Source organism: Microtus ochrogaster, chromosome 22 (assembly GCF_000317375.1).
Source record: "Microtus ochrogaster isolate Prairie Vole_2 chromosome 22, MicOch1.0, whole genome shotgun sequence".
Classification (NCBI taxonomy): Eukaryota; Metazoa; Chordata; class Mammalia; order Rodentia; family Cricetidae; genus Microtus; species Microtus ochrogaster.
In genome coordinates, this window is record NC_022023.1 from 26,696,642 (window position 1) to 26,711,615 (window position 14,974).

A 14,974-nucleotide genomic window follows, 5' to 3' on the forward strand; every position below is an offset into this window, starting at 1 on the left:
TTAGGACCCCACCCACGGCATGGTGCCACACGTGTTCAAGGTGGCCCTTCCTTCTCAACTCACCTAATCTAGATAATCCCTCCCAGACATGCCAAGAAATTGTTTCTAGTCAGGTTTTGGCCATCATGATGAACCACTGCAGGACTGTACTTGAAGTTCTCGAGGATGTGTGTGTACAGGGCTCCATTGCAGAAGGGACTGAGCTAACTACAAAAGCTAAGGCTGGGGCTGGAAGATGGCGCAGTGGGTAAAGACGCTTGCTGCCAAGCCTGGTGTCCCGGAAGCTACATACTGGCCCGAGACAACTAACTCCTGAAAGTTGTCTTCTGACTTCCACCTGGGTGGAGGTCATGGCTCACTGGTTCACATGAGCAATGCATACACATAGTCAATACATGGAATTAAAAAAAATGGGAGTTTAAATGTTGTGAGAGACAAGGATGTTGGAAAGAGCTTGAGGTTAGTCCTCGAGACTCACAAATGAGTTTTACAAACCAAAAGTGTAAAGAGCAAGTGTTACCTGAGCAGACTCCTTAACCTGGGTCAGGTGGGTGGACCCGAAAGCTGCAGCAGGTGGCTCCGTGGCCAAAGAGCATCCCCAGAGCATCGTTCCCTTCCATGTGGGCAAAAGTTTTAATCCCTGAGTGTTCAGAAGAACCAGGACCCACCAGTCAGAGTCTATTGTTGTAACAGTTCACCAAATACATAAAGAGCCAAGGTTCCCTCTTGCTTTTTAAACTGTGTGTGCAGACAGAGAGCATGCACCTTGCCTACAGAGAGATCTTTAAGTACTGCTGTTGCTCTTGTGGTACCCTAACTCCCTTCTCCCTGGCCCCAGGTTACTGGAAATCGACATCTCCAGCAACAAGCTGTCCCATCTTCCGCCTGGATTCTTACACCTCTCAAAACTTCAAAAGCTGATTGCATCCAGGAATTATCTGGAGCGCTTGTTCGAAGAAGAAAATGGTATGTGCCTGTGTTGATGGCCCGGTAGCATTAGCCGCTTTTGTGCTGACTGGGACACTTTCAACAGTCACTCTCTTTCCCTCACAGCTACTAACTGGATCGGCCTGCGGAAGCTGCAGGAACTCGACCTGGCTGACAACAGGCTGACTGAGCTCCCCGCCCTCTTCATGCACTCCTTCAAGTCGCTCAGCTATCTGAACGTCTCCAGAAACAACCTGAAGAACTTTCCCGATCCCTGGTCCTGCCCTTTGGTTTGTATCAGGAAAGCCACAGTTGAGTCTGTTTGGCATGCCACACACCCTCGCTGTGGGGTCGTGCTGTGTGTCACTAGTGTCACTTGGCCCACAGCGCTCAGTCAGGCTGTGTCCTCAGTAGTAACAGCTGTAAGCCAGTCCTCCTGGGTCTGGATTTCGGGGCGCACAGTAGCCACTACAGTGTTCTGTACGGCAGCAGCTCGCACCCTGATACAGGGTGAGATGAGGGATGAGGAGCTGGCTCGTTTGGTAAAGTCCCTGCCACACAAACATGAGGACTTGAATTGGATCCCCAAGAATCCACATTTTTTAAAAAAAAAGTTATATGTGGGTCTGGAGAGATGGCCCAATAGGGAAAGTGCTTGGTTTGCAGGCATAATGGGCTGAGTTTAGGTTCCCAGCACCAAGAAACAAAGACAGGCTCTCCGGGCCAAGCCAACCCACTAGACCAATCATACTTAACTCTGATAAGTTCAAGTGAGAGATCCTGCCTCGGTATATAAGACGAAGAGCAATCTAAGAAGACACCTGCCGTCAGTCCCTGGTCTTCACAGGCACACACGTGTATACATGCATGCATTCATACATGTGAGCACACATATATACAGATCATGTGTCACATGCGTTTTCTAAAAATCTAGGCAAGGCAGCATGTGCCTGTAATCCCAGCAAGCAGAAGTGAAGCTATGAGGGTCCCTGGAGCCAGCTGGGCAGCCAGTCTAGGCAACTGGTAAGCTCCAGCTTCAGTAAGAGACCCAGTCTCAAAAGTTAAAAAAGAAAGAAAGAAAGATGGAGAGCTACTGGAGAAGACACCAGCATTAGCCTTTGACCTCTCCATGTCTGTATATGCGCACACAAACCTGATACGTCATACCTTCAAACACAAATGCCAAAGCGGGGGGAGAGGGGGTGCAGTTCTTTGGTGCATTAAGAAATGAGAAGAAGCAGGAGTCGCATTCCCAGTGCTGCAGACTAAATGAGGTTCTTTTTCCTTGGGAAGCTGGCTAGTCGAAGCAGATGAAAAACATAAGGAATATTTGTGCTTTGTTGCTGTTGGTTTCCAACCAGGAAATCCTCCAGCATTTCTAGTCTGACCATATGTGTGGGGAAAACAGTGTCTCCCGAGAGCAAGGCTCTGAATCAGCCTGTTATTTCCCAGGACAACGAAGGGGGGAAAACTATGAGCTACCTCTGTCTCCCCCAAGGAAACTCTATTCCTGCTCCCTTGAAGCCTTCCCTTCACCCTGCACCATGATCCCAGAGCCCTGCCTGATAGCCTCATTTCTGACATCAAATTGACAAGCAGACGTCTAGGCAGCGCCACACTTGGAAAACTACTTACTGTTCTCCCTCTCTCCTCAAACGCCTAGAGGTGTTGCAAAGCTTCCAGAAACGCCCTGGAATCGCTGCCAGACAAAATGGCTGTCTTCTGGAAAAACCACCTCAAGGATGTGGATTTCTCCGAGAATGCTCTGAAAGAGGTGCCCCTGGGGCTTTTCCAGCTTGATGTAAGTACAATCACGCTTCATTCCTCATTGTCAGCATGGGTAAGAAAAATCACTCTGGGCCGCAGGGAATCTCTGTGCTGTTTCTAAGTTTGTGAAACACATAAGAAAAAAAAAAAGTGAGGGATGAGTTTGCCTATCAAAAACATGTGCGGTCTTGAGCAAAAGGAGGGACGCGAGGGGAAAGGTCACCATGGAGCCAGCTGTGTTGGGGAAGGGTTTGTCCCCCTGTGCTCGTCACTTTCCATTACTATAACAAACACCTTGAGATAACCAACTTAAACGTGAAAGGGGCTTGTCTTGGCTCAAGTTTTGGGAGGTGTCGGTCCATAGACACAGCCACCACGGAACCAGCCGGTGCTTTGGGGGGGCCTGTGGTGAAGCAATGCACTGTGGTAGAGCAAAGCTCTTCACCTCTCAGTCAGGACTTGGACTAAAGGGGAAACAGAAGAGGTTTCTGTTTGATATCCTCCTCAAGGATGCACCAGCAGTGAGCGGAACACCTCCCATCAGGCCTGGGCTCTAAAGGGTCCACCACCTCCCAATAGCTCTGAGGGACATAGTGTCCACCGTTATTGTTTGTTTGTTTTCTTAACCCATGGACCTTTAGGGAATGTTCCAGATCCAAAAGAGCAACCTCAGGGCTTGATTTTATTATGGAACTTTTGTCTGGCTTTTGGTTGTCCTGAGAGCCCCGTGCATAGCTAGAAAGTACTCTGCACCGCTGAGCTACAGTCCCTGGCTTCACATTGAAGCTTTGACTTTATCTGCCCCTGGCATTATCTCCCCCACTCCTAAAGACCCCACTGTGCACCACAAACTCCAGGAGGAGACTCTACCTGCAGTACTCCCCAGCTGCCTCTACAGGGTCTTCAGGCAGGCTGGGAGGCCCTGGGTTAATCCCAGAACAAGGGATTGCTAACTGGTCACCAACAAGCATTAGGGCACTCCCTGGAGGACCTCATGGTGGAGCCACAGGCCACATTACCTGGGAAAGGTGACTATGTTTGAACACACACACGCAGCCCCTGCTCTTCCGAGGCCAGCTGCTCAGATCATGCAGAATGCCAGAAGACATCAAGGGTCCCTTCAACATGCATATATCTGAAAGAGGGGCTATCAAGTTACAGACCCGTAAGCAAGCATGGGACATGGAAAGGGACTCACATGTATTCACAGCTGGGGAAATGAGAGTGCAGATGACTAGAACCCACGTCAATGTCACTGGGACCCCTCAGGGATTCTTACCATTCACCACCTCCCTGTTCTGAATCCATCCCTCACACCAACACCTTGCAGTATAGCTCGGCTAGCAGGAAAGGACAGAGCCTCGTGGAATCTCACCCTGTGTTCTGCGGCATTGCTGTTTTTCCCTTGTCTCCAGATTGGGGATTGGGCAGGCTTTCACAATTCAGCCCAAGCCCTGGGCTAGTCACTTGGGGAGGGCTTTCCTTGAAATGCAGAGTGGGCCATGGCATCAGCCCTTCAACAAAGGAGAAACAAAACATGTGGAGGACCCAATGTGGTCCAGCAGTGTGTGGTGGCCCTCGTGGGCCACGTGGTTGTAGGTGGACCTAGGATAATGTCATCGAGAAGAGCCAAGGTGTGTCTCTGCAGCTGTCACTAAAGAAAGACATCCTCCAAGTGAGTATGGGCCCCAGTGGGCCTGCATACAGCAAGGTACAGGGATGAACTGCCTTTGTGGAAACCCCGAAGAGCCCATGCTGGACCTCTGAGGTGGTGGCTAAGGCAGACCACCCATGGTCTTGTTGCCTCTCTCCGAGGACCACCCAAAGGGGAAGTCACCAAGAGGTAGCAGCAGGTAGACAGCATCACACGACATCCAGTGGTACCCTGTGTACTGCAGGCAGGTACTCACTAACCATCTCTCTTAAGAACCCTTGACCTCAGGATGCGCTTAGACCCCTTCTATTGTGCGGTTCTCATTGACCTTGAGGGAAAGTCTAAATGTGTTGCTCATCTTCTCTGCTTGAAACTATTTGGGCAGTTTTGTAAAGAGAAAGAGGTTGTGATTGGCTGGCTGCGTGTTGACAGAGAGCAGACTGACTTCTCCTTCCTTCTCCTCCCTTTCATGGTTGACGCCATTCTTTCCTCTCTCCTCCCTCCTCAGGCCCTAATGTTCTTGAGGTTACAGGGAAACCAGCTGTTGTCACTGCCACCTCAAGAGAAGTGGACCTGCCAACAACTCAAGACCCTGGACCTCTCCAGAAACCAACTTGGCAAGTAAGCAGGGGACTTCTTTTTTAATTTAAAAAAAAAAAATATTTTCTCATTTTACATACCAATCCCAGTTCCCATTTCCTCCCCTCCTCCTGTCTCCTTCATGTTCCCACACCCCACACCCCATCCACTCCTCAGAGAGGGTAAGGCTTCCCATGGAGAGTCAACAAAGTCTAGCACATTGCCTTGAGAAAGGACCACGGCCCTTCGCACTATATCTAGGCTGAGCAAGGTATCCCTCCAAAGAGAATGGGTTCCAAAAAGTTAGTACAAGCAGTAGGGATAAATCCAGTGGCCCCACAGTCTACCAGCAGGGGGCTCCTTTACCCCGAACGTATATAGAACCACAGATTGGGGTCCCCATGCCCCCCAGATGTATGTTTCCCTGCAGTTGAGCAGGAGATGGCTGAGTCCCAGGCTGCTGTATCCCACTCAGGTAGGAGTGAAGGTCTTCTGGGACAAAATAGTTGCTCACCATTAATGAGCAAGGCATCATGGTATCTGCTGCCTCCTGAAACCGTGCTGCTCGTTGGCTTGTTAAAGTGGCCATCCCTGAACATCTTCATCTTTGTCCTCTTTGCTGTTAGCTTATGGGCACCAGCCATGTTAGACGAGGGTCTGTCCTAATGAGCGTGTCAACACCATCACTTCTTTAAAGACCCTACCTGTCTAGTGTCTTTTTTTTTTTTTCCAAAATGCTTGGGATCAGAAGGGTTTCAGATTTTCAATGTCTTTGGGGGTTTTTGAGGATTTGTATATATCCCAGATAGCCTGGGTTGGGGCCCAAACTAAACACAGGGCTTATGTGTGTGTCATACGGCCCCATGCACATGGTCCAAGGGCAATTTCATGCTACATGTTTAGCACACCTGAGCTTTAACTGTGACATAGCTCTGAGGTCAGGTCTGGGATGTTCTCCTTTCGATACACTACACTGGTGTTCACACAGCCAGGCTTTGGGAGGCATCTGGATTTAAACTTTTGGATGGAGAAATTACTGTGTGACCTTTTCTGGTAAGAAATGACCAAACATCTTTCCTTCACATGGGATACTGATAACAGACCACAGAAGCAATCCTACCCAAGTATCAATGTCGGGGCTACTTTGGGGACCCTAGGTGACTCAGCAGCACTGTCTCACCCCAAGCATAGGTGTCACCTCCCGAAAGCTGCATCCTGCCCACCTTACAGGTAGCTCCATCAAAGAGTCTCCTCTTCCACGGCAGCTGTGACTCATTATACAGTCTGTGAGAGTTGGGGCTTGTGAAGGGTATGACTCTCCCAAGCTTCCTGTGTCTTAGAAGTTTCTTCCCTCCAGGAGGGATTGTTCCTGTTCGGTGGAAGTAGGTACATACGCAACAGAGTCTCAATATGCATTCCAGATTCCAAAATCCTGAGATAGGGACTTCAGGGGACATCGTGCAGCCTGTGAGCGGGGCCTTCCATCTGCTTCTTACCCACTTCAGCCTAGACTAGAAGCCTATAAATCCTTACCAACTAATAAATCCAACTCTAAACCCAACCACTAATGTATTCATAAGTGGAATAAAAGGTGAAAGGTTGAAGACAGCCCTGGAGAGAGCAGGCCCTTGGGGTCGTTGACTGGAGGTTACCCTGTATCTCAGCAGAGCGCACACCCAAAGGCAGCTTCCTTGGGGACAGTAGACAGTGGACAGTGTGCAGCCAACAGAATGCTCCCTTAAAAAGTGCTTGCACCTGCTTGAAGCCAAGTCTGAGAATGTGAGACTAATGGTCGTTGCAGTTAGATGATCCTTTCCAATTGCTCCTTCTAGAAGACCCCCGAACTCCCTCATAGAACCTTCCAGAATGCCACGCACCATGGTTCTGTGTTATATAGTCAGAGCTAATAGACTCCACCTTGTTGACATGCTGACCTCAAGTTTCTGAGGATTCTTTTCCCCCTCCGCAGAAACGAAGATGGGCTTAAAACAAAGCGGATCTCCCTGTTCACCACCAGAGGGCGCCAGCGTTCTGGAACTGAGTCAGGTGTGTGCTGGGCTGGTGAAACCGTGGGATCCTAGAGTTGAGGCAAGGCAGGGTAGCCTTGTATCCCTGTCAGATGCTGGGATTTTCCTTCCCTTTCCCAGTTGGAATGTCAAAGGTCTGCCAGGAAGTAAATGATGTTAACATGTTCTTTGGGTGCCTGCCTGCGGCCCTGCCTCCCCACTTGGAGACCAAGCCATGCTAATAGCTAGCTATCTACCGCATACAGAAAGCCACCCTAAACTACAGGCACAAGGGTCTCAGTCCTCATGGGAGATAGGCAACGCCATCTGTGTTGCACATGAGGAAACCAAGGCTCCCCGTGTACCTCAGTCATCACAGACCAATGGCTAATACAATAGATGCTTCTTCCCTCCTCGCTGTTCTAGGAGCTGGAAGCCATTTCAGGGTGCACCCATGGTCGTGTAAGGGAATCAGGCTTTCTACCTTGCTAACCTGCCAGAATGCCACACACCTGCTGAATCTGCTGCTGCCACCAGACAGCCGGGAGACAGATACAGAGACCTGTTGCCATGCTAATAGGGAAATACAGTTTATGAATTTTCATAATTGGGCCTTTCTGTTTTATGTTCTTCTGCTTTGGAGTATAGGACCCAAAACTTTGGGCATGCTGGGCAAGCACCCTGCCACTAAGCCATCCCTCAGTCCAGCTGGTCCCTTTTCAAATGAAGGCCCCTCAGCCTCGGGACATTAAGTACAGACAGAAGGGTTTCACTTGGAAAGAAAGAGAAACGAATACCGTATTCTCCCTAGTGCCAAGTGGTACAATGGACAAGACCATAGGCTGGGAACAGTCTTGGCCACTTGAGTGACTTGCTGGAGGCCACTTGTGGGCTCTGCCTTCTGTTCAAGCATGTGAGATCCTTTTGGGGACCAAGGTGATGGCACTGGAAGGTAGACCAGTTGCTTAGTTGGGCTAGGCCCAGCCTGTAGAAACTGCTCGTAGGAAGGTCAGGCTGCACAGTGAGAAGTCACCAGAGTGACCTGGTAACCAGATGAGAAGGCCACAGCTTCAGAGACCCGCTGGCAGGATGCATCATGGCACTGAGAGATGACAAAGGCCTCCTGGGTTTTCAATTGCATCTGGGATGGTGAGGGTCACCCGTGAGTGAAGTGTAGACAAGATGCCCTTGCCAGCCCTGTTCCCCAGTAGGGTTCTTCTCTCAGGGCGGTTGACCCGAGGGAAAGAATTATCTATAAAAGACAGCCTGTTTGTGGCTGGACAGTTAGCTTCCAGGGAGGTTTCCTTACATCCGCGCAGTCCTATTTGTGCAGATGCCGTGTCCAAAAATAATTTGGATGACCGTTTTTACGGTAAAATTCAGACGCGTGGAGTCATAAATTATTAATGAATAAATAGCAGTTCATAAATACCTCTAGCTGTGTTCTCCCAACCCAGTTTCCACAGTTTTTAGCACTTGGCTAGGGGTGTGACAGGTGCTGCCGGCCCGAGCTGTGGCTCCTCATACCCCTCATCCGTCACTTAAGGAGCCTTCATAAACACCAGGCTCGGCCGGCCCCACAGCCAGCTGCTCAGGGTTCCCTTCAGTTCCCTCCATGGGCAAAAAAAGCACACCTTCCCCTGCTAGACGCCCTCCAGGAAAATGTGAAGCCATTTCACCCAAAGGGAAAAGAAAGCGCTTTGGAACATCTTTCTACAGGACGAAGGGTAGAACAAAGTCGCCTTGGCAAGCTTGTTGCAACATTGTTTCCACAGCTGCGGTGAATCCTGCCCACAGTGCAGAGAGCTGGGCAGGGTTTTCTTAACACTCGTCTTAGAGTCTGGCATCGTCTCTCTCCCAGAATGTTCTCTGAGGCCAGGTTACCTCACGGTCATCAGTTCTGCTGATCCATGCATGGAGAGATGCCCGTGCTGAGGGAAGTAGTGGTATCTAGGTAACTGAACACGATTTCAGCCTCACACAAGAATGTCGCGCCTTCTCTATCCCCTACATCTCCGTGGCTGGCAGTCCCACCAGGGAGCTTTAAGACAGCGTGAGCATCTTGGATTCCCTGCTTCCCAGTGGGATAGTCTGTCCATTCTCCCTGCTTGTGGGGGTAGGGGATGGGGAGAGGAGAAAGGTTCCTCAGCGATCCTGCTGTAGTCTAAACCCCTGAATCTCATTAATGTGTTTCCAAGCTTTGTGTGAGATTCTTTCTCTGCACAAAGCCTCGGGTGCTGTGGAAACAGCAAATGTGACGTGATCTTAATGGTAATCTTATAATTAGCCTCATGAATGAACTTACTTGAATACTAAAGAGTTGACTGGTTTTCCAGAGAGTAACATCTTAAGCAACAGTTACAAAAAAAAAAAAAACTTGCCTCCCAATGTGTTTCTTTGTTGATTAGCTTTTTCTTTCATTGAAGAGCTAATGCTGTATATTTTAAAACAAAATGAGGATTTAGCTTTCTAGTAAGTTCTTCTCTAGACATGACTATGAGTTGGTGTGGCATACACACATATATGTGTGTGTGCATGTGTGTAGTGTGCGTGTGCATGCCTGTAACATTCACGTGATGGGTTAGTACGCGTGTGTATATCTGCAGATATTTTCTGTCACGGTAACAAGCCCCTGTAGGGACATAGTTCTGCACCTGGCTTTTCCAATTCCCCAAAAGCCACCGCTTTACATACATGTAACCTGCACCGTGCTTTGTAATCATTGGGCATTATCTATTGTTTAGCAAATCCCCTGCAGACTTTAACAATGGAGGATAGGCCACTCTCCTTTCTCTATGCTATTGAAAGCAACACGTCACTGAGTGTCCTTGTCCTTATGTCTTTGTCACGTATGCAGGCAGGATGGCTGTAGAATTAGAACTGGTAAGTCAGGGAGATGAGCTCTGTGGGTTTCCCAGCATGCTCTGCGGACATGGCAGTTGTCTAGGACAGCTCAGAAGCACGGTGTCTTTTGACTTTCATTGGCAGCGTGCATGCTGGAGTTCCCAGCTTTCCTGAGTGAATCTTTGGAGGTCCTTTGTCTGAATGAGAATCATCTGGACGCAGTCCCTCCGTCGGTCTGCCTGCTGAAGAACTTATCAGAGCTCTACTTGGGCAAGTAAGTGTGTGTTGAGGGCAGGTGCAACCCAGTGAAGAGGTCCTCGCTCACAGTGGGAGGGTCCAGGCAGCAGGGGGACCATCCGCTTACTGAGAAGCCTAGCCCTAGTGTGATGTGGAAAGTGGAGGCAGGAAGATGAGTGGTCACAGTTTGTTGCTTGGCCGGGGGACAGTGAAGAGGAGATCTGTGTCCCTGACCCCTTTATGCACTGAACTTCACTGCGTACCGGCTCCTGTCAGGGGATTAAGCAGCAAATAAAACTTGAGCGCCGTAGAAAGTGTTGCATTACGGTTGAAAATGAAGAGCCTTTACAAGAGGAAGTAGCGACCATCTTGATGGTAGTTGTGGGCGGGGACTCAGTTTGAAGCTGTAGAGACTCACAGGAGACAGAACTGATGTTCCCACTGCTGATGCAGGGGTGTAACGGGCTTAGTGTCTAAATGGAATATAGGAATAAGGCCCAAGGCACACGGCTTGGAATAGAACTCGGCAACGGCCCCTGCAGACCGTGGAGGGCTGTGAAAGCTGTAGGCCTGTGTGTTCACGTGTGTGTTTGTTCTCTCACTGTGACTTGTCTGCTACAGCAATCCTGGCCTCCGAGAGCTCCCTCCTGAGTTGGGCCAGCTGGGAAACCTCTGGCAGCTGGACATTGAAGATCTGAACATCAGCAATGTGCCTGCCGAGGTCAGGAAAGAAGGTAGGGCCTCCTCCTGTTCTCATCGCTGCGTTGGAAAGATGACTCAGGTTCCCTTGGTAGATTTGAAGGATGGAGCTAGTGGGGCCCAACTCCAGCCTCAGAGTTTATGAAACTGGCCCCAACACAGTAGCCACCAGCAGTGATAAGACCGGGAATGGGTAGGTAGGAAAGTATGCCAACCAGGGCAGCAAGGGCATTGTCCCTCACTCCTGACTGTCACACTTAATGCTGGGGATAATTATTATCATTCCTCCCTGCCCCAGATTCCACACCTTCCCTTGGACCACATAGAAATTAGGATGGAATCGGGCCTCCTGAGAACTGTGAGTTCATCCCTGTTGTGTGTCATCTAAAGTCCCCTCTTCTGATTTCTCACAGGCCCCAAAGCCACACTCTCCTTCCTGCGTGCCCAGCTGCGCAAAGCCGAGAAGTGCAAGCTGATGAAGATGATCCTCGTGGGCCCCCCACGCCAGGGCAAGTCCACCCTCCTGGAGATCTTACAGACCGGGAAGGCCCCTCAGGTAGCACACAGCGAGGCCACCATCAGGACCACCAAATGGGAGCTCCAGAGACCAGCAGGCTCCAAAGCCAAGGTGAAGGATGGTGGACATGAAGTGGGTGGGAGGGCGCTCCTGTGGGCTGTTCTCCATCCCCACCCCACCCCCATACCCTGGGCACTCTGAGTCCAAGACCCAAGATGTTCTATGCTTCTCTGCGCCAGCTCTTGCCAAGAGTGACAGATCAGTTCTTTCCATGACCTTGTAGTTTTTCTAGCGTAATGAAGTCAAGGCTCCGGGCCAGTGGTTCTTGACCCTGCCTGTCTGCTGGATTCCCCTGTGGGGTTCTTAATGAGCCCATGCTTGGACTTCAGCTGGCCTCGGCAACTAGATTGAAACAGACTAGGGTGGAGCTCCCCTTGGGCTAAGAGCAAAGTACCACGGCAGACAGTGAGGTGCACCTCAGCATCTCTCAGCGCCCTTAAAAGGAGGCTGACAAGGTACACCTGGAGCCAATGTCCTGTCCTCCCTGATTCCTGCTTCCATTTAAGCTCTGGGAAAGTTCCATCAAATACCTTGATGAATTCTTCACCAGCTCGTTCGTCATCCTCGCTTCCGTCCAGGACCAAGCGGGTGGACATCAACTTTTCTTTGAACCTTTTGAAGCAGAAAAGAACCTTTGGGATCTCTGCCTGGTGCTGGTGTTAGTTGTGTCTATGTGCTGTGACCAAAATGCGAAGTAACTGTCAGAGATGACTTAGAATAGAGCTCACGGCTTTGGCTCTGGGTCCCACAGGGCTCATTCCACAGTTGCTGGGCCCCTTCTGTTGAGCCGAGCATCATGACAGTTGATGTGTGTGATGAGAACAGCTGTTCACTTCACGGGGGACAGGAAGCAGGGAGTGACAGGAAGTGGCCAGGATAATACACTCCCGAGGACCTACCTCCAGGGACCTACTTCCCCCATCTAAGTCTCCCCTCCCTAGGTCTCTAGGATGTCCTAAGACTTCACCAGCAGGGCACCAAGTGTTCAAGACATAAACCTCAGCAGACATTTCTGATTCAAACCGTAAGAGCGCCCCATCCATAGAACGCACGTAAAGTGGTTTTGCCCTGAGTGCGAACAGTGTCCTCATCTGCTGTGTTTGGGTTTCTGCCTCGCTGTGCTGACTCAAGCACCCGAGGTGGAGAAAGGCTTACGGGGGAGAACGCACAGAGGCTGTGTCCAAGCCCCGCACGATGAGAGCTGAGTCTGATGGCAGAGTTTTTCCACATAAAACCCTCTTCCAAATCAGGGAAATCCAGTTTGAGAACTGGAGCCTCCCGAGGGTGTAAGCGAACACACTCGGAGCTGGTGCTCCTAGAACGGGACCCTTAGGGCTAGAAGAAGTGCACGTCGGCGGGGCAGCTTGTGATGACCATTGCAAGGCCGTGAGTTCAGTCCCAAGCACCAAAAGTAAATAAAAATCAGAGCAGGGTCCTGCCTGTTGGGCTCAGAACTCTGAGATAATGAATACCAGGCCCACTCAGAACAGACAGGGAGGGACTCTGACTCACGTCTCAAGGTTCTCAAAAATAACCCGAATTTTCTGCAGTCCCCTTGGCTTTGCTGTTTTGAGGATGACTCATCACTCCTGCTCCCAGCTGTTCTTCAGCGGACGGGTACCCAGGCTCGAGGGGTGGAGAGCACAAAACCACCTTCACTCGAAAGCCACTGCAGCTCTTGTGAGCACCGAGGCCCATCCCGCCCCGCCCTGTGCAGCTGACCTTCAGCTGGCTGAGAACAGCTGTCTGCTTTCATCTTTAGACAAAACCCTCTCAGCACGCTGTCTATGTCCTAGAGGCCAAATGCTTCCTCGTGGAAATGCCTGCTGGCTACAGCTAACTGCAGCCTCGGCTTCCAGGCCAGCCCTGAGCTCACACAGTGATAGAGAAACTGCTTCCACGGTCTTCCTGGCAGCCCAGTTCCTGTTGTTGGATTCTCATGTCAGGGGGGTTTCCCAGCCTTGTTGGTGGCCGCTAACCTTTGACCTACACAAGTTCAGGGATGCCTCCTCCCTTTGGCCCTTGCTCAGAGAGGGTGGGAGCCATGATGTCAAAGTGGGGGCCCTCCTGCCACCAGATGTCTCCCAACTCTAGAGAGCCTAAGAGAACCAACACAACAGGCCATAATCTCCCTGGATGCCCACTCTGTTAGCAGCAAAGAGAAGCCCCCAGAAAATACCTTTGGGCCACTTTTCCCTCGCCAAGATTGCTAATTTAGACACACTGGAGTCTGGAACTTTTCCATGACCATATCTTTTCCAGATTCATTCCAAATTGTAAATTTTCTTGTGGTCTGCTCACCCCGTGGGTCACTCAAATGCCTCCCCTTCTGTGTCTTGTTGCTCAAGTAGGTTGAGTCTGTGGAGTTCAATGTCTGGGACATTGGGGGTCCTGCCAGCATGGCCACCGTCAACCAGTGCTTCTTCACGGACAAGGCCCTGTATGTGGTGGTCTGGAACCTGGCACTGGGGGAGGAAGCCGTGGCCAACCTCCAGTTCTGGCTGCTCAACATCGAGGTGAGGAGCCCCCCCCCCCATCTTGGCCTTCTAGTGCTCAAAACCCAGCACCCCAGGGTTCTGGTGTGAATTAAGAACAAAGAGATGGTGCAAGGGAGAAACACTATTCTTACTGAAGGGCTCTCCCAGAGGGTCCCAAATCACAGCCTTGTTTAATTTTCACACCGAGAACTAAGAGGCCTCCTGGGCCTTAGGGCCCCGTGTTCTTGTTATTTTCTTATTTACCTGAAACCTAATAGCCCCATGCATGCAAGGCAGGCAGCACTGCCTCCCAGGGTAAAGGTGCCACTGGCCTGGCACAGGCCTCTCCTTCAGGTGGTTAGAAGGAGCAGACATCCCTCTTCATGGGCTAAACTGCATGGAGTGGGCCATAGGGCATCTCAGTTCATAACTGGCCCATAACTTTCAGGATGGCGGCTGAGTGTGAGCCACTAACGTCCAGGGTTGGCACATTTGCACACTAAGGAAACTGTTTCCTACTCTTTATCTGGGGGGAAAAGCACCGGACTCGGCTGTGGGATTCTCTGTTACAGGCCAAGGCCCCAAATGCTGTTGTGCTAGTGGTTGGAACACACCTGGACCTAATCGAAGCCAAATTCCGAGTGGAGAGGATAGCGACGCTGCGGGCCTATGTGCTGGCCCTCTGCCGCTCGCCGTCAGGCTCCAGAGCCACGGGCTTCCCGGACATCACGTTCAAACACTTGCAGTGAGTGTTGCCTGCCTCTGGCTTGCTGCTGCCCCCACCACGTGTGCTCTGTTCACCAAGACCCCAAGTTGCCTGGCGTCTGTCCTGGGGATGAGCCAGGCTCCTCTGGACAGGGGGTGGTGCCCAGAGCAGGGCATGGTCCCCTAGATGAGTAGGGATGGAGCCTCGAGACACCAAACCTGTGCATCCTTTCTGGGGTCTCCTCTCCTCAAGGCCAGTACCAAGAACACACAGCTCCCATGGGACAAAGGGACATGACAGTATTTTCAGATCACTGATGGAGGACAGATAGCCCAGGCCTTGCACTAGACCCAAGTAGAGCAGAGAGCAGCAGTTAAGTCTGAAAGTAACTGCAGGAGTGTGAAGGGGGGACAGGCTTGGTGCAGCCAAGACTAGCCACTCTGGGGTGTCACTCAGTTTACCTCTTGTCCGTAGCCATCACATTGTCAAGCCTCAGGTACT

At 50.8% G+C, this 14,974-nt stretch overlaps 1 protein-coding gene across 1 annotated transcript in view; it reads left to right on the plus strand.

Annotated features, from left to right (window-relative positions):
- Lrrk1 (leucine rich repeat kinase 1) overlaps positions 1 to 14,974 on the plus strand; it is a 134,662-nt gene that overhangs the window by 83,504 nt on the left and 36,184 nt on the right. The window contains exons 8-17 of the mRNA XM_005357787.3: positions 839 to 966; positions 1,054 to 1,217; positions 2,591 to 2,728; positions 4,857 to 4,969; positions 6,897 to 6,973; positions 9,922 to 10,051; positions 10,636 to 10,748; positions 11,127 to 11,341; positions 13,642 to 13,806; positions 14,340 to 14,512. Of these exons, the coding sequence (XP_005357844.1) occupies positions 839 to 966; positions 1,054 to 1,217; positions 2,591 to 2,728; positions 4,857 to 4,969; positions 6,897 to 6,973; positions 9,922 to 10,051; positions 10,636 to 10,748; positions 11,127 to 11,341; positions 13,642 to 13,806; positions 14,340 to 14,512 (1,416 nt within the window). The remainder of the gene's footprint in view (positions 1 to 838; positions 967 to 1,053; positions 1,218 to 2,590; positions 2,729 to 4,856; positions 4,970 to 6,896; positions 6,974 to 9,921; positions 10,052 to 10,635; positions 10,749 to 11,126; positions 11,342 to 13,641; positions 13,807 to 14,339; positions 14,513 to 14,974) is intronic.